The sequence below is a fragment of the Hippocampus guttulatus genome, chromosome 20 (genome assembly GCF_054856545.1).
Source record: "Hippocampus guttulatus isolate MCC_2025c chromosome 20, RoL_Hgut_1.0, whole genome shotgun sequence".
Taxonomy (NCBI): Eukaryota; Metazoa; Chordata; class Actinopteri; order Syngnathiformes; family Syngnathidae; genus Hippocampus; species Hippocampus guttulatus.
Genome location: NC_141280.1, coordinates 26,256 through 45,037, shown reverse-complemented (window position 1 = coordinate 45,037; position 18,782 = coordinate 26,256). Strand labels below are relative to the sequence as shown.

The following is an 18,782-nucleotide window of genomic DNA, read 5'->3' as shown; positions in this document are numbered from 1 at the left end:
CTTTGTTTCCGACCCGGGAAAACGACATCCGCGTCGGTCGTTTTGTTGGGCCGTTGTCACGCGGAGTGACCGGAGGTCAACCCTTGAGATGTTGACCCGAAGTGACCAATTGGCCCCCACCCCCAAACGGAATGGAGCGCATCTCCCGATCGGGGCTCGTGCTGTCGGGAGAAGCCGACTCGAACGCCTCGACCCATTTGGAGGCATCGCCGATGGTGGCTGTCGAGTGCAGACGTTGCCGTCGCGCGCCGCGAGGTCTGCGTTGCTCACCGGCAGTCGGGTGGTCGAGGCCGGCGAATCAAACGCACCCTGCAGCCAGAGGCGCCTTGGTATCCCTCCCCTTGCTCAGCCCCCCTCCTCTTCACAGCCTGCTCTGTGTGCATGCGCGTGTGTGCGCCTTCAGGTTTTGGGCCGGAGACTCCCACAGAAAGTTTGGGAGCAGAAGAAGAAAGGAGAAGGACGAGGAGGGAACGTCGTGCGTTGGAGGCGAAATGTGGCGCGGCAGGAAGCGGCGCTAAACATGTGAGTTTCCAATTGCCCGTCCGGGAAACGTTTGACTTTGTCCACTCGGCTGAGCGGCCGTGACGTTGTTCCTCGTTTTGGGCAAGTGGCAAGAGTCGCTCCCGAAACGTGCCAAAAGTGGCGCTTGACATTTTAGGGATGTCTTTTTTGAACTCTGACGCCAATGTTCAGATTTGACCTCACCGATTGTCCTCATCGTTGTCGTTTGGAAGGCGGAGAAAAGTGCCCGACGGCAACTCGGGTGATCTCAGAAACGTGCCGTGAAAGTTGCGGGACTTCTTCCCTCGAGTTAGGATGAAATACGAAGATCGAGTCCGCGTGCGGGTGAAGAACGAAAGGTCGAAATCGGCGGCGAGCCGCACCTGAGCCCGGCGCGATGGGGCGTGGCCTAATTCGACGAGGTCGCGCGGCAAAATCCTTTTGGAGATTTTGCCGATTTCCAGTCGAGCCGCGGTTCGATTTTGAACTCGGCTCGAATAGACGACCGCCAGCCGCGGCCGCCCGTCACGCCTGAGTGGGCCGGGTCGTGGGCGCGGACTTGACAAAGAAGACTCTTGTTTGAAGGTCACGACCGCCTGACATGATTCCGCTCGTGTGAATATTCATCAACCCCGGGCAGCTCGACCTTATTCTAAGGAGGCTGGTGAATGTTGGTAAGCGCCCGAGCTAACGAGCCTGCGCCTCTCCTCAGGGCGGCGCGTCGCCGAGCGGGCGGGGCCGGGAGGCCTGCCGTCATCCTCGTGTGGGCGGGGCTACATGCGTACGGTAAGATGCTCAAATGGACAACGTCGGGCCACGTAGGGGCAAACGCCGGACCGCTCGCCGCTCGCTTTTCGGCCCGCCTCGGCAAACGGTCCTCACCGAAGCTGACGCGTCAACTCGTTTCGGGAACGGGGACGGCGAGGGCCGGCAAAGTCTCTACCCGACGACCCGAACGCCAAAGCTGCCAGCTGAGGCGCGGACTTGCTCGCTCACCGCTTCGTACCTCGATGGGCGCTCACGCCACCTCCGCGGCGCTTCCCTTCGAGGCTTACGTCGCGACTCGTCCCGCGCGTAACCCCCAAGCGACGTCGTCGACACGTATGCCACTTGGCCGCGCGCGAGCTTTCAAAGGCGGCAACGTTTTTGCGCAGCGGACCTGAAACGCGGAGTCGCTAATCCAACAAGACCCAAAGTAGAAGTTGAAAACAAACCCGCCCGATTTGCTGCGTGCATGTGTAATATATTTTCCATACCCCTCCGGCAGCCTCCGGCCAAGTACACTCGTAAAGTTCCCCTTACGCCCCCCTCCTCCTCCTCCTCCCTCTCTCTGTCTCTCTCGGTGTGTTTGGTGTGTGTGCGCGTGTTTAGTGGAAAGAACATTGGCCACATTCATGCGCACACAATCCCTCTCCTCACACTCCTCGGGGAGGATTAAGACCCGCCCACTTGATTTTGAAGTTGGACGTTTCCGTTTGTTCTTGCCACGCCCTTGACAACATGACGTCACTCTGACCTAACCTAACACACAAACATCAACACGTGTGCGCACACACACTTTTACAGCGCCCCCCCCCCCCGCGCTTTAAAGCTGAATGTTGCATTTTGGTGACGACACGGCTACGTGACCCTGAGCTCCTCCCAGCACACACGCACATCAGGACACATGCGGCCTCAGGGGGGCGCCGCCGTTTGCGTCTGCTCTCCGCTTGTCGGCGCCCATCCCCTTTCTCGCTCGCCTCCTTGCTTCCTCGCAAAGTAATTCAAGACGTTGAAAACATGTCTTGAATAACAGGATCGATCCCGTGAAGAAGCGTAATCCACTACACACACGCGCGCACACTTGAGCACATGAGCATTTAGACCGGGGGTGTCAAACTCCTTTCACATTGTGGGCCACATACGGACTCGGTAGATGTCAAGTGGGCCGAACCATTAACGTGATACCATACTGTGCTATGAATCACCAAAATCTCATCTCTTTCCTTTGTTTTGGTCTCAAGAAGCATGGATTGGCGCTTTCATATCATTTGCTGCGTTGGGTCTATCTCAGTGACAGACTGAGACTGCTGTTTTCTTCCCCGATCAAAACAATGTTATCTTCTACTGTGATCAAAACGGTGTGCCCCCTATCGGAAATCCACGAATTGCATATTTAAAATATTCATTCTATGTCTAATGGATTTTTTTTTCACTTTTAAATTATCCCGCGGGCCGGATCAAACCTCCTCGTGGGCCGGTTGCGGCCCGCGGGCCGTCTGTTTGACACCGCCGATTTAGACGAAGACGCGCGGTACGATGCGTTTCAACTTTGATTGATGTCGCGTTCATTCGATTAAGTCCAACGCAAACGACGCACGGAGACGGCTAATGATCGGTCATTGTGTTCATGAAGCGCACGTGCTCGCAACTACTCGACGTCCGTCTTTTCCTTTGGCACTTTTGAAATGTGAACCGTCATCACATCTATTTGCATGACCGCGTGCGCTCGTGCATGGCTTCGACTGTGCGCACGAGGATCCCTCGCTCTTGGTTCCATTTTGCACGAGTGTGCGTGTGTTAACGAGCATTGACTGAGGGCTAATTGTTGATGGTCTTGGCGTTTCTTGTTTCCTCCTCTCTTTGGTCTTGTGGTTTTCTTGCCTTCCGGTGCTCCCGTCTCGGACTTCTCGAGTCTGTCGGCGGGCTCTCCAGTTCTTCAGCGTTTTCGCGTCGCGCTCTTTTTGACTCGTAGTCTGTCGCAATGGCACTCGCCGCTCCGCCTCCGCTCCGAGCGGTCTTTGGCGTCCCCAAAGTCGTCCTGCGCCCAAGCGCGCCGTGGCGTCCTCACGCGTGTCCCCCCCACCCCCTTCCGCACGCGACAGTTTCCGGATGCCAGTGGTCCGAGTGCGGATCGGTGTCGACGGAGTCCGAGGGCCAACTGACATCTCCGTGTTACCCGAGCGAGTACGGCAACTCTGCGAGTTGCCGGTGGAGCCTGCGAGCGCCGCCGGGCTTCGTGGTGCAGATCTCGTTCGAGGACTTTGAGCTGGAGGAGGCGCCGGGATGCATCTACGACCGGCTGACGGTCACCACGGGCGACGGCCAGGTCAAGTTCTGCGGTCTGACGGCGGCCGGCCTCGTGCTCAACGCCAGCGGCAACGCCGTGGACCTGGACTTCGCTTCTGACTTCAGCATTCAGAAAAGAGGCTTCAGGATCCGCTTCAGGCATGGTAGGCCGGCCGCTCGGGTCCTCGGATGCAAAAAAAAAAAAAAAAACGCTCCGGCGTGTACGTCGGCTCGTTAGCGGTGTGGCCTTTTCATTTTCAAATGCGTTCTTTGATTCGTTTCCCGCTTTCTGTCTTTGTCTCCTTTTTGGCTTCCTTGTTTTTTGCCTTCATGTTCATCCTTTGCCGTTTCCTCGGTTGCGGGCTTCCTCTTTTGTGACCTCCTCGGCTTCCCTTTCGTGTCCCGTCGTCTTAACCCTCCCTCGATCCCGTCCTGGGGGGCAGTCGCCGTCGCCTTGAGAAATCAGAAGGTCAGCCTCGGCGGAAGCGGCGCGCCGGCGGCCCGAGTGTCGGCTTCCGTTACCGTGCCGACGCTGCATCATCTGACTCTCTGCTTGGAGATGGAGCGGAGCGGGCCGCCGCAGCAGGCAAGTGTCGCGCCGCCTCCGGGGGATGACGCGGTCCATCGGGCGAGGACGCAAACGTTGCCATGGCGCGGCACGCAGGTGGAGTGGCTCTTCACGTACACCGACGCGGACGGCGACGCCGCGCCGGCGCTGGCGCTGGGTGCCGACCGAGGCCGCGTCCAAATGGTGGTGGAGGGCGCCACGTGCTGGCTGGACTCGGCGGTGACGCCGGCCGACTGGACGTCCTCCGCGCTCGGCCTCTGCCTGCTGTGGGCGTCGCCCGCCGGTCACGTGGGCGTCTACTTCAACGGCAAGCATTGGGCCCGGACCTGCTCGGACTCCAGCGGGCGCTCCGTTCTGGGCGGTGGCACCTTTCGCTTGGGAGGTGAGACCCTTTGCACCCAAGGACACCAGTGTGTGTGTGTGTGTGGATAGAAAATGTAGGTGTCAAAACAAAAGGACACGCCGACGTGAAGGCCAGAGCCCGTCTTCCCCAAGCTGTGAGACAGACGTGCTCGGCGCCCATCCCAAGCCAAAGATTGACTTGGGATGTGCGCTGGCATTTGAGGCGCGTTCCCTGCGCCCTTTGACCTCTGCCGCGAGGACCGACCCGAGCCGTCGTGCGCTTCAGGGCCGAGCGGCTTCCCGGGCAGCGTGTACAACGTTCGCGTGTGGGACTACGCCATGACGGCGCAACAGCTCGACGCGCTCGGCTGCCACGCGGCGGGAAACGTCATTGACTGGGACAACGGCTTCTGGGACGTGCCCCCCTCCCTGGCCCAGACGGACGCCGCCCTAAGCTGCAGTGAGTCGCTCTCCTTTGGCTTCCGACTTGATTCTCTACAGCGGGGGTCCTCGAGGTGCCCCTCCCCCCACCTATCCACGTTCCCCCCGTGCCCGCGTGGCTTTTCTGCCGGTACTCCGCTCTCCTCCCACATTCCAAAAGCGTGCGTGCTCGCTGGACATTGTGCGCAGGTGTGCGATTGGGAGTGCGAATGTTTGTCTCTGCGATCGGCGGGCAACCGGTCGCGGGTGTCGCCCGATGACGGCTGCCGTCACGACGCCTCCGGCGCAACCCCCAGCCCCTCGTGAGGATGAAGCGCGTTCACGGATGAGTGGCTCGCTGAATCGGGGTCGCGTGGCCTTGAAATCTTGCCAACGTCCCGTTTTTCTCCGCAAAAATTCAATTCCAACGATTCGCCCCCTTCTTCACTGGCAAAAAATGAAGCTGACAATCACGCGATTGCAAACAAAGTTGACATTTCTCAAGCTTTGAAACGCTAATTTGCCACGACTAACTTAACTCGCATCAACCTCCGGACGAATCGCGTCGCACGCAAGTGAGCTGCAAATAGTGTCATTGAGTGAGGCGGCTCGGACAATGTGCGCAATGTAGCCGGGAAATGCCAACGTTGCGACGCGCGCGTCGGCCGGCGCCTGCTCAGCGTCGCGCTTGGAACAGGCGTGACTGCGTTTGTCTTCTTGTTTTTCCGTCGAGGTGTGACTCCGCCCGGCGACGGCTCCATCCACGGCAACTGCGACTCCACGCGCGTCGGGTGTCCAGGTAAAAAAAAAAAAAAAAAAAAGAGCCACGCCGACAAACTTGCTGCTTGCTCACATGCTAACGCTCCTCTGCGCTTCAGCGCTTTCAGCATTGGCGTGAACGCTCACATATTTGCGAGTCGTCGTCGCTCGACTATTTGGAATGAGTCGCGATGTTTCATTTCGACAGCAGCGTTTCCTCACCGCTGTTTTGCCGCCATCGATGCGCCCAAACCGCTCTGCTCCCGTTTGACTCTTCACTGCAGAACGCAACATTTACGCAGAGTCTTAGTCATGATCAAATGTGGTGGTGATAGTCGGTGTGGACTGTCACCGTTTGTTGTTTTGATGCTTGTTGACTTGCTGTCATATGTGCACGTCACCGCCTCCCGCTTGCAGCGTTGATGCAGCACGACATCTCGCCCCCTCAGACAAGCGACCATAAACTTGCCGCCCCGGCACCTCAGCCCCCCCGCGGACGGGGGCACCCCAGACTTGATGTTGCACCGGCGCCCCCCGGTCCCCGGCCGCCTGCCTTCCCATCGCCCCGGTCGCGCTCCTTCCCGCCGCTTGTCCCCACGTCGCCCGCGAAGACGAGGTCCGGTGGGCCCGAACGCCGATGGACGCGCGCTCCCGCTTTTGCTTCCCGGCCGGCCAAAGTAGACCCCGAGGGGCCGCCCCCGTCACGGCGCCGGCCCGCTCCACCAAAAGATGAAGCCGCACCTTCCTTAGCTCCCGCCCCGCCGGCGCCGCCCGCGTCCGCTCCCCGTTTGCCGGGCGGGCGGCGCCGGCCCTTCCTGGCGTTCGTCGCCACGCCGCTCAGGAAGCGGCCGGGCGGCGGTCGCCGGCCGGCCGCCGCGGGGGGCCCGCCCGAGCGGCGGGCCACGGCCGTCCCCAAGCCTCCGGCGTCGCGAGCTCAATCCATCGGTGGAACGGGAAGCGGAGCCGTCGGCCGGCGGGGCGGAGCTTCAACCGTCCGGAGCTTGTTAAGCTCCATCCCCGGCAGGACCCGTCACACAAGTTCTGATGATGCTTTGGCTCCGCCCCATTCACTGCCATCTTTTCTGCCCCTCCCACCGCCGCAGAAGCCCTTTGGAAGCTCAGCGGCTCCTTCGACGCTCTCGTATTGGCCTTTAGCTTCGCCCGCTCCTCCCCGCCAATCGCGGGCCGGCGTCCGTGGTAGCGCTCCGGCTCCACCAGGTGGGATCCTTGGAACTTTTCTGGCCTTTGAATATGAACGAGCCTTGGAGCCTTCGCCTCCTCCTCCTGTGAGCGGCACGGAGGCTCACGTGACGACCTTGTCGGATGCCCTCTCGTCATTTCCCGGTTTGTCAGACGCGCTCGCTGAGACGCGGGCGCCCGCCTTTCACGTTGACTCGGCATCCTACCGGCAGGCTTTGGGGAGCCGCGCCCTTTTCACGTCCTCGCAGCCCCGTCGGCGCCTAACCCCTCCCGTTCCTCGTCGAAGCACGCCACGTCCTCAAAGGACTCCGCCCCTCCCTCATTTGATCCCTCGTCCTTCTCTGACCTCGCTTCTTCCGCATTTGACGCCGCTTCATCCTCGGCGGCCGCCTCACTCGACTCCTCCCCTGAGCCAGCCCCCCGCGCCTCGCCCTTCCTCAGGCGCGCAAGGTGTTCCCGCCACACCTCCAAGCTCCGTCTCTTCTGTCCTCCCACCGCCGAGCCCCTCCGCCGTCCACCTACGCCATCCCCAAAACAACATGGCCGCAGGCCTGTGGGGGGCGCGTCCACGCGAGCACGGCAGCGATCGGACGAGGGACAGTAGGTCAACCTGAGCAATTCTAATTCGAATCATTCCGATCGTATCTCGTATCAGATGCAGCCTTTTAATTCATTTGGCCTTTTTGATTGGCGCTTCTTGGGTGATGTGACGGCCGTCAATCGATATAGAGTGGGCAGGATCTTTTTGGGTTCTGGTGGCTGGTGATTGGCTCATCAATGAAATGACCCGGGGCCTCATTTCTCAAGCGTGCGTACCCACAGGAGTCTGCCTATCAACATTCCCACGCAAAGTACCGGATTGACCAATTTGGACTGGTGCGTAAAGTTACGAAAAGTGTGTCGCCCTCCGGTCAAAGCGAATTCTCGCCCGTGGGCCGCGACGCGCTTTTCTTTTGTTCTTTGTCTTGAAACGAGGTCATTTCAAGTCGTTCATTTTTGATTTGATCTGGAAGACCCAAATGCCATTGATGCGGTTGCTCTCCTCAGACAATTAGACCTCCAAATGTCGAAGAATCTCGAGGGGGGGGGGGGCTCTTTGCGATGTTAAGGGATTGCTACGACGCTCGATGCAATTAAGGCCAGATGTGCGTCAGCGTTTGAGAAATCCGGCATTTTGTTGAACGCGCTACATTTCAGTCGTACGAACACATTTCGGACCCTTTCCGCGCACCCTTTGATAAACGAGGGCCCCGAGCTTTCGCTCGAGGCCTTGTGCCGCTCCCCATCACGCCGCCGCGCCTCATCTCCTTCCCGACTGCTTTTGTGTAGAATGACGCTGGTGAGATGGGTCGCCAAAAGCAAAGAGAAGAGCAGCTTCTTGTGTGCGAAATGCTCTTCAAGTGGAGTAAAACGTTTGGTTGGGGGTCTCCTGTGTGCGCAGAGGCCTCGTTCTACAGGCTGGCTTTGGTGGCGCACGACGGGAGCTCGACGCTGACTCCAGCCGACGTGAAGGAAGCCGTCGCCTTTTGGGTAAGGTGGCCGCGTCGTCGCCCGACCGCATCAACGCCTGACCCGAGCCGCTTCTCCTCACGGCTGTCCTCGGGCAGTAGGCGCAGCAAACCCCGAACGGCTCGCCAGCTCGTCGCCGGGCACACGCGCGGACAAAGAACCATTCGCGCTAACGATCGCTCCGAAGGACAATTTCGAGCTTTCAGTCAACCGAGCATGCATGTTTTGGGGAAGTGGGAGGAAACCGCCGGAGAAAATCTACGCCGGCACAGAGACTCCGCACAGGAAGGCCCCGGCCTTGACTGACCACAGTGGAGGCTCGCGTTCGACTTCGGCTAATGCTCAGGGAATCCGGTCCTCGAAGAGATTTGGGCTGTTGCTCGTGTTGGGTTCAAGCTAAATGAGTCTGTTGCTAATCTTCGATTTGGGCCGATACTCACGTTAGGTCCACGCGAACGGGGGCTAATGCAAATGTTCGGCTAATGTTGGCCGTGTGTGTTTGCGACGGCAGCTGAACGAGACGTTCCGCAACTGGACTCGCGCCGTCTCCGTGGACTCGCTCAGGTGAGTCTCGGCTTAGTGGAGGAAAAGATGTCATTGCCGCGCGCGCGTCACACTAACCCAGACTTTTCTACTCCCCGCAGCGTTCGGCCCGAAGGTCACTCGAGGTTGAAGCCTTTGCCTGTCCCGTTAAAGGTCACGGTCACCTTGCGTGTGGCGTTTACGTTGAGTCGCTGGTGTCTCGCAGCTTCCTGTGTCGCGCGCTGTTGCGCCACCATGCCATGGCAGATGACCGCGGCGACGTCCCAGCGCAGGTCCGGGACAGAATCTCCAGCGGCGAGCTTCCCGTCGGCGCCGACCTCGAGGTCCACGCGAACTCTGTTCACGTCAGCCCCTTGGGTAACACCGCCAGGCGCTTTTGTTCCTGTCCTTTGCTGACCCGTCATTCTTCTTCTTGTTCCCGACGTCCTGACCCAATGTCAATTTCAGTCAATTCTGACTTGCAAGTTGGACGATGAGGTGTTTTGGAATGGAATTGGGCATGGCTTACTTTGCTTGGGCTGGATGGTGGTCCCACTCCGCAACAAAAAAAAACCTTCTTTGCATATCGTCGATGTACAGGATAAAGAGAAGTGGTCCCAATATGGAGCCCTGTGCGACCCCATGCTCAGTCGTGGTGTTTGACATACACAAAAAGTATTGTTCCCTTCCAAAAAGCAGTCAAAGTTTCGACCTCTGATGCCATCATGGTGTTATTTCCCAACCAGCATGTCAGTATTGATTGGCTCAAAAGCTTTGAACAACCCCCCCCCCCCCCCCCCCAAAAAAAAATAAACACCAAAATTCCTCACTCACCGCCGTCAATTTTCGTCTTTTTTCACCGGCATCAGGCATTGCCATCCAGGGGGGTAGTGGTATCCTTGTAACGTCCATCCATCCATTTCTTCATTTCTTGTCTTTTTGGTCGTCCTGGCTGACAGAAAAATGATGTTGATGATGTTCCTGTTCCCGTCCTGCCAGAGAACTGTCCAGAAGACGACACGCTTCACTACCGGTGGCCGAAGAGCCCGCCCAGCGCAGCCCACTTCCTGCCGTGCTTCCCCAACAAGGAGCAGAGCGCCACCCGCAGCTGGTAACAAACAACACGTGCACGCAGAGACAAGTGCCAAAAATCCTCGCACTCTGACGTTGCACGCTTGTGCCGGTACACACACCTGTACAGTACATACTCGTACTGATTCAAATCGTTTACTAAAGTCAAAATGAAAAAGTTGAGATTCTGAAATGTAGAAAAGCAAGAAGACGAGTTCTGTCAGTTCTAGTCTATACGCATTTTGATCACCCGGCATGAAAAGAGACACCAAATATTTGACCTCTTCCAAAGCAAAAGGCAAGTGGGGGGAAGTGCACACGCTGCACCATCTTGTTTTCAAGTGAGAAGACTCAAAGCAATAATTGGTCCCGGAAATCGACGGTGCGGTCACTTTTATTTCCGTGGTGCGCTCAGGAAGTGGCATGGGGGTTCTCGCGAGTCTCTCTCTCTCTCTCTCTCACCCCCTTCAGTTTGATCGACCGTCACAACATTTCATCCTTCTGGTCATCCGCCGACTTCAGCAACTGCACCGACATCGACGCTATCCAGGTTTCGGCAGGTAGCCCCGCCCCCCGCGCTCTCGTGACACCGATGGCCCCGCGGCGCCGTTCCTAATGCTTTGTCTCGTCTCGGCTCCAGAGAATGCGGCCGAGGTTGCCGTGCAGCTCGCCGCCATCACCGACAACCGGCTGTCCCGGGAAGAGGTGAGCCCGCCGTCTCCGTCACGCCGTCGCCGTCTCCGTCACGCCGTCGCCGTCTCCGTCACGCCGGCGCCGCCGCCCGCTGTGACTCTGTGCGCGCAGGTGTCCAAAGTGGTGAACAAAGTGCAACAGCTGGTGAACGTGGCCAACATCAACACCAGCTTGGCCTCCACGGTGGTCACCATCATCTCCAACGTGATGAGCAGCCCCCACAGCGCCCTCGCGCCCGCCTCGGACAGGTAAAGCGCCCGTTTGGAACCCGGCGCCGCCGGTGGGCGCTTTCAATGGCGACGGGGGGACGGTGGCGATTTGCTGTCCAAGGAGCAACCGCGACAGGCTCCGTTGTTGTCAAGCGATGTCACTTTGGGAGCCGATTGTCCCTTCCGGTTGAAGAAGAACGTTTTCCCATTGCTAAGAAGTCATCGTCGGAAGCGTCCCTTTGATTTGGTCATGTCCTTTGCATTTCAAAGAAAGTGCCGCGGGGAGTTGACAAAAATCTAAAAGCTTACGGCAGAAAACACCTTTTTTATTTCATCATCTACGGTCCGCGGCATCATCAAAAGAGGCTCCGGAGCGGTCTCGACACCAAAGCGGCACGGTCCACGCGCGAGCTCGCGAGCTCGGGCCATCGTGCGGAGGTTGTCGCCACGTCAACACTTCTCGAACACGACTCGACGCGCGTTCCGAGCGTACGGCGCGATGGGAACGTTCCCGTTCGCGTCTTCCCGAGAACGCTTGCCAAGGGTGTCTTGTCGTTAGGGCGCTGAGGGCGGTGGATCATCTTTTGGACAAGTTGCAGTTCGAAGGCTCCAGCGTGAGTATCGGGTCCAGAAGGCTGGCTCTGGGGGTGTCGGCCTTCAACGCCTCCGCCTTCAACGGGACGTCCTTCAGCGCCTTCGTCCCGACAAACTCGACCGAGCCGCAGGTAACGTCGCCGGCCGACCCCGCGCCGTCAAAAGCGGCCACGCGGCGGTTTGTCGAAGACCTTGTTTTGTCGTCGGCCCCGCCCCCTTCAGGTTGGCTTTGAGTCGGAGCAGATCAACTCGCTGGCTCGGGTCACCCTCCCGCCCTCGCTGTTGTTGGGTGCGGACCCCTCGGCCCCGACCCGGATTAACTTCCTGTTCTTCAGCGCCACCGGCCTCTTCCAGGTCCCATTTCGCCTCTCACATCTGTGCTTGTCCTTCAGTGCGGCCCGCGAGTACCTTTGCCTCCTCCAAGGTCTCCAATGTTCCTTGTGTGTGTGTGTGTGTGCGCGCGCGCGTCGGTGACGTGTCAGCTGGAGCAGGACGGCCGCACCCTGATCAGCTACGTGGTGGCGAGCAGCGTCGTGAGGCGCAGCGTGAGCAAGCTGAAGGATCCCGTGGAGATCCACATCGGCCACCTGGCACCTCAAGTCAGCCGCTCCCTTTTCTCTTCTTGCTTCCGCATCAAATTTGGCCCAAACCCCTCCCGTCTCCTCCTTTCAGACCCTTCTCAGCCCACTCTGTGTGTTCTGGGACTTCAGCATGAACGGTCAGTGATGATGAGGAGGAGGAGAGGGAAGACCGCAAGGAGAATTGATGGCGTCTGCGCCGTCGAGTCAACCTGGTGCCTTTGCGTGCGTGTCCACTAGGTGGCGGCGGCGGCTGGAATGGCGACGGCTGCCGCGTGGCCGCAGGATCTGGCGTCGACAAAACGGTTTGCCTGTGTGACCACCTGACCCACTTCGGCATCCTCATGGTGAGTGCGGGCGGGCGGGCGGGCGGGCGGGGGTGCCGCTTCGTGCTGATTTGTGCACTTTCTATTTGGGTTCAGGACATTTCGGGAGTGTCTCCACACATTGACCGGCGCAACAACCGCATCCTGACCTTCATCACCTTCATCGGCTGCGGCGTGTCAGCCATCTTCTCGGCGGCCACGCTGCTCACCTACGTGGCCTTCCGGTGAGTTGCCCGGCCCCGCCCATGCTTGAACTTAACTTTTTGTCAAAACGGAGGATACGTCTCTCTCTCTCTCTCTCTCACGCGCACGCACGCACACGCGCACACTAAAATTCAAGCAAAGCATGTCTTTTTCTCTTATGGAAGTCTGACCTTTTCATACGCCATCGATGGACGAACGGAAGCTGGCATGGATTCAACCAAGTGCCGCCTCACAACGCGGCGCGGCTCGCGTACAAACGGCATACGACGGAAGCGGTCGGCCATTTCTTCCCTCTGCGACGCGGCACCAATGACTGCAACCGAAGCGTAGTCGGGAACCTTCCGGGCCGCTTCTTCTCGCCACGCCTCGCGCCGCATCTCTTCCAGTACCGCAACGTGGTTCTGCGTCCAAGGCACGCCACTAAATTAGCCCTCGCGCCCGGTGCCGTAAAGACCCGGGAGAAAACAAACGGGCCACAGAACGCAAGTTCACTGGAGAGCTCGCCCGCTTTAGTGGGAAGGTCTGACAGATGACTTGGTGACCCCCCCCCCCCCCCCCCCCCGGACTCTTGCACTCTTTTCAAGCGCATCGTCGCGACCTCCGCCGTAGGCCCGAGTTGGTCGGCGTTCTCCCGGGTTGAGCTTGACCGTATTTGACTCGGGCGTCTTGTCTCGGCCCGGACTCCGGTGCGCCGGCCTGTCTCGTGCAGGAAGTTGCGTCGAGATTACCCGTCCAAGATCCTGATGAATTTGAGCGCGTCGCTGCTGCTCCTGAACATGAGCTTCCTGCTCAATGGCTGGTTGTCTTGGCAACGGAGCGAGGCGCTGTGCCTGGCGGCCGCGGCGCTGCTTCACTACTTCCTGTTGACGTCCTTCACCTGGATGGGCCTGGAGTCGGTGCACATGTACATCGCGCTGGTCAAGGTGTTCAACACTTACGTGCGCCGATACGTCCTCAAGTTCTGCCTGCTGGGCTGGGGTGAGTCTTTTTCCGGCCTTTTGCCATCGAGCCCCGCGGCCTTGATGAGCGGGCTCGGGGCGGGGCGAGTCATCCAAACGCTTGGCGCGCCGCCGATTCAGTTGATCGGCAGGCGCGCGGCGGAATTCTCTCGCGCCCGCAGGCCTTCCCGCCGTGCTGGTGGTATCGGTCCTGGCTGTGGATCAACGCTCATACGGACCGCAGGAATACGGCGGCGGACGGTTTGGCCAAGGATCGTCACAGTTGTAAGTTTCGACGGATCGGCCGCTCGCCGACCGACTCGCGGCTCGACGGCTAGATTCGTCTCGGCGGCGAGAGCGTTGATTTGCGACGGCGCGCGGCCAATCCCAAATGGATGTGGTACGCGCTAACGGCTTTGTGGCGCGCGCGCGTCCTCTCTCTGCTCAGCTGTTGGATCCGCAGCGCGGCGGTGTTTTATGCGGCGTGCGTGGCCTACTTCTGCCTGGTCTTCCTGCTCAACGCGGCCATGTTTGTGGTGGTCATGCTGCAGATCTGCGGACGCAACGGCAAACGCGGAAACCGCACGCTGCGCCAGGAGGTACCGCGACTCCCCATCGCGACGCCGCGTCCGTTTTGTCAGCCGCCCCGTTGCCCGAGTAATGCCGCTCGCCTCCCGCGCGGCGCTCAGGTGGTGCGTAACCTTCGCAGCGGCGTCAGCCTAACCTTCCTGCTCGGCATGACTTGGGCCTTCGCCTTCTTCGCCTGGGGGCCGGTCAGCCTGGTCTTCGTCTACCTATTTGCCATCTTCAACTCGCTGCAAGGTGACTGCCCGCCAGTCGGGTCGCCGCTGACGGAGTTTTGGAAGAAATTCCGTCCATCCGTTTTCCAATCGGTTAATCCTCGTGGGGGGGGGGGGGGGGGGTTCTCGAGCGTGCCGGGACCTGTCCTTCTTGTGTCTTCGGACAGTAGGCGGGGGACGGTTGACTCATTGATTGTTTGAACTGTCTTTGCTTGTTTCAAAGTGCTCTGTCAATAAAGTTCAGCCGAGCAAAGACAGAAGCCACCCGCCCAAAATCCGTGAAACAAACCAAAAAAAGATCCCCGAACCCCCCCCTGGAGCAAAGGGGTGAAATTGCAAGCCCCATACGGCCACGCCCATCACGACTGACAACCGTGACTCATCGCTGTTTCTTCTTCTTCTTCTTGTTTTGAACGCGCACAAAGGACTCTTCATCTTCTTCTTCCACTGCGCCCTCAAAGAGAACGTTCAGAAGCAGTGGAGACGCTCGCTTTGCTGCGCTCGCCTCAGACTCTCGGAGAACTCCGGTAACCTCCTTGGCCTTTCTTCATGCACATCCTCATCCTCATCGTCGAGTCGAGAGGGCAACTTCCAAGGTCTTTGCGGGACCTTGGGAAACGCGAGGCCATCATGGCAACCGGAATGTGTCGGTCCCTTGACTTTGGACCTTTGCCGGTCGCCGGCCCGATCCTCCGTTGGTCCAAAGTATCACGACGCACTCGGGCAGAATCGCAACCGCGCAATCCTCGGAAAACGTGTCGTCACAATTGAGTTTCTGAAGTTTGGCCGGCGCCGAGTACAAGTCCACAAAGTCGTGGCCCGCCCTTGCATTTGCTCCTCCGGTACGGATTGTTTTGCGCAGATTCTTTTGAGGCGGCTCCAAATGCGACGCGTGCGCGGTGTGGCTCTCGGAATTGGGCCGATGACGTTGGGAGGGGCGCCCGCTTCTTCTCGCTCTCAGTTCTGCCGCATGTCCTTCCGTCGAGCTCGGTGCTGCCGCCCGGTTTGCTGAACTCTCACGCGACCCGACGTTTTGGACCTAGCGCAACCACGGCGTCAAAATCTGCCGCACAGTGCTGGGTTGATTCGTTAAAGTTCCAGGCGACAACATCAGCTGCGATGACGATGACGATGACGATGATGATGCCATCGTGGTTCACATGACTCGACTCTGTGTCAGACTGGAGTAAAACGGCAACCAACAACACAAAGAAGGCGTCTTCGGAGCAGGCTGTCCAATCTCTGTCGTCGTGCTCCTTTGGCTCCAGCGCCACCTACTGGACGTCCAAGGCCAAAATCAACCTGCCACCTTCCAGCAACACAGGTCTCTCTCTCACACACACAATTAACGTGTCAGAATACTGCATTTGACTATTAGGCAGTGAAATGACTTCTGAACACATACAAATAAGAATCTCTCAGTATTTTGATGATGCCATGTCAGGGGAGTGGACTCGGGGGGGGGGGGGGGGAGATAAAAAAAACCCCAAATAGATGAGGTGATTTAGCAAGTGTCAAGTCTGAATTCGATGGGAGACCGTTTTATTCCACTTGCCATCACGCCTAAAACGGCCGCTCCACAAAGGCGAGCTGGAGAGGGATTCCCGCCACTGCCCAAACCAAGTTGTCGTTGTTTCCATCTTCTTTGTGTGGGCAGAAAAACCAAACGGGACCGGTCCCTTTTCCTCCAAGGCAGAGTCCATCTCGTCATCGTCATCGACATCCTCTCGTCCGTCCTTCCCGTCGGCCAGATGATTGACAAGAACAGCGGCTACTGCCGAGCGCGCTCCGACGCCTCCGAAAGGAAGAGCGCTCGCACTGACCCACTGTAACCCCGCCCCCCCTACAGCGCCCTGTCAGAACGCCGTCATGTCACGACAAACGGGAAGTGACACCATGGCATGACCGAATCTTCAGGAACGTCCAGCGCCCGCCAGGTCGTCCTCCGCCGACGGCCTGGCGGGCGCCTGGATGGCGGCCGGGCGGATACCGCGCCGGTCCCCGGGCGTGCGTCTGCCTCGTGCTCCGCGGGTAAACGGGGGGGCGGGCGGGGCCCTGGCACCGACCGACCGACCGACCTACCTCGCCGCCCAAAAACGAAGGCCGGGAAAAGCAACCGTGTCAGAAGAGTCTTGTTGACAGACCTCACGCAAAGGGCGTCCGCCGCACGTGCCCTCGGACCGTTTCTCCGCCCCGCCCCCACCATCTTGTGTTACGGCAGATTGTGCTGATTTGCGCTCACTCTCAAACGCTTGAAAGGAACAACTTGTCACTGTGGCCAGACGAACATCCATCTGCTCGTGCTTCAAATGGAGCCTGTCGCACACGGCGTTTCAGCTTGCGTGCGCGGGCAGCGTAGGCTCGATGCCCGCTCAGTCGGTACAAATAAGATACGAAAACCTTGATTTGTCTCTCAATGGAGAAATTCCCAATTTACAGCAGCAAAATGATGAAAGGGAGAAAGTGGAAGACAAAAAGGATATAAATATTAAATAGAAATCTAAGCATATTAAAGACGGGTGAGCGGGGGCGAGTCCGGGTTTTCAATAGCCAGACAGCAGTGGGCGGGAACGAGCGGCGGTACCTCTCCTCCTTGCGGCGCGGGTGCATCGGTCTCTGGCCGAAGGAGCTGCCCGGTGCTGTCGGGGTGGCCTGGAGAGGGTGGAGCCGTTTGCTTCGCAAGCATCCTCCCGTTGCCCACCTCCTCCAGTGTCCGGGGAGCAGCCCGGGTTAGAGCCTGCCCCGGTGACCGGTCGGTCCGGTCTCTCTCTGTCCCGGCCTGAGATGCTGCCCGTGTTTTGCGGTTATTCGGAAGAACTAAATCCATGCGAGACATCCATCGACCGAAATATACGTTTCGAATCTCGTAAGTTGTTGTGCTTTCACAGTCTATACGCGTATAAATAACTTCTGTTAGTTGATGTGATTTGATAGTTTGACATGTTTAATAAAAGTTAGTTGATGTGATTTGATAGTTTGACATGTTTAATAAAAAGAAAAGAAAAATGACTCGGAAAATGCTGAATTCCGAGGATGCAGCCCGTCGCAGTGCTGCGACTCACAGGCTGCGTCCTCGAATGGCCGCGTTTTACGTCACTTCCAGCGTCACGCGACTGCACGTGCTTGCGTTATTCTGACATGAGCACAAAAGAAGGAAAGTGTTTGTAGATGGCAGTTCCTGAGTGAACGGTCTCCAGTGGACATCATTTGAAAGTTGATCTATTTTGACATACAATCGTATGCTTGTAAATGAAATCTCAATAACAACAATGAAAAAAGAGGAACCCGCCTGCTAATTTGGACGCGGCAGGTGGATTCGAGTGACGTCGCAATGAAGTCGCGCTTTCCAATCTCGCAACTCGCACCTCCCACTTAAAAGGGGCGTTCGGGTGCACTTTCCCGACTACCCTCGCGGCTCCGCTGCATTCGAGACGTCAAACGTAAGCACTCTCTCCTCTGCTAGTTTCTTCTTTTTCGTGTGTTTTTACTGGTTCAGCCTGGATTTATGTGCCATGCGGGCTCTTCCCTTCTGCGGCGTGGTGTTTAAACGGAAGCCAGAGGGTAATTCGGCCGCGCCGTGCTTGTGTTCCGCCATTGAGCTAACGGCTAACGTTCGGGCTAACGTTAGATGGTTGAGCACGTGGCGGGTCGCACCGAATGGTTTCGTGGCCGGTGAGTATGTCAAACAATTGGGTTGCTTTGATGCGTTTCAAAACGAAGAAAACGTCAGGAAGCGCCGTACTCCGCCATAAACTTTGGAATTGAATGAAAGAGCTGATCAAAGCACCCGGGAGACTTAGGACGAGTGTAATTAGGGCGCGCCCTGGTTGCATTTAGCCGTCGAGTTAACGGCCAACGTGGATGGGTGGTGGAGCGTGCCGAATGGTTTACTGGCTTGTCATCTAATCACGGCGCGTTCTCCGCGGTTTTCAGGGGACTCAACCGAAGCGTATCTCGTCGGCTTGTTGTTTTATTGACTTTTTAAATGCGTTTTTGCTGCTTCAGTCTGATTTCGGTGCTATGCGGGCTCCGTTCTGGGCAGCGATGCGGTGTACCAATCAAACGTAAGGCCCGAGTGTAATTTGTGTTCGCCCTGGTTGTTTAGCCATTGAGCTAACGGCTAGCATGGATGCATGACCACGTGGCGGAGCCGTCGAGCTAACGTGGATGGGTGAGCACCTGGTGGGGCGTGCCGAATGGTTTACTGGCTTGTCATCTAATCACGGCGCGTTCTCCGCGGTTTTCAGGGGACGTCGAACCAAAGCATATCTCGTCTGCTTGGTTTATTTACTTTTTACATGCGTTTTTGCTGCTTCAGTCTGATTTCTGTGCTATGCGGGCGGCGTTCTGGACAGCGATGCGGTGTACCAATCAAACGTAAGGCCAGAGTGTAATTTGTGTGCGCCCTGGTTTAACCATTGAGCTAACGGCTAACATGGATGCATGAGCACGTGGCGGAGCTAACGGCTAATGTGGATGGGTGAGCACATGGTGGGGCGT

General features: G+C 58.1%; 1 protein-coding gene across 1 annotated transcript; it reads left to right on the top strand.

The window, feature by feature from the left end:
* Positions 1-133: 133 nt before the first annotated feature.
* Positions 134-17,249, top strand: LOC147187253 (adhesion G protein-coupled receptor G6-like). The gene is given in 29 exon segments (XM_086099857.1): positions 134-522; positions 1,087-1,287; positions 3,366-3,713; positions 3,993-4,135; positions 4,214-4,499; positions 4,746-4,919; positions 5,613-5,678; positions 6,056-7,438; positions 8,280-8,368; positions 8,859-8,911; positions 8,992-9,015; positions 9,096-9,247; positions 9,869-9,980; positions 10,412-10,500; positions 10,581-10,881; positions 11,402-11,567; positions 11,659-11,790; positions 11,919-12,035; positions 12,109-12,154; positions 12,255-12,361; positions 12,437-12,564; positions 13,254-13,522; positions 13,665-13,767; positions 13,931-14,081; positions 14,172-14,304; positions 14,708-14,809; positions 15,463-15,606; positions 15,940-16,007; positions 16,010-17,249. Coding segments are annotated over 28 exon segments (5,109 nt in total). The 5' UTR covers positions 134-522; positions 1,087-1,169; the 3' UTR covers positions 16,115-17,249.
* Positions 17,250-18,782: the final 1,533 nt, after the last annotated feature.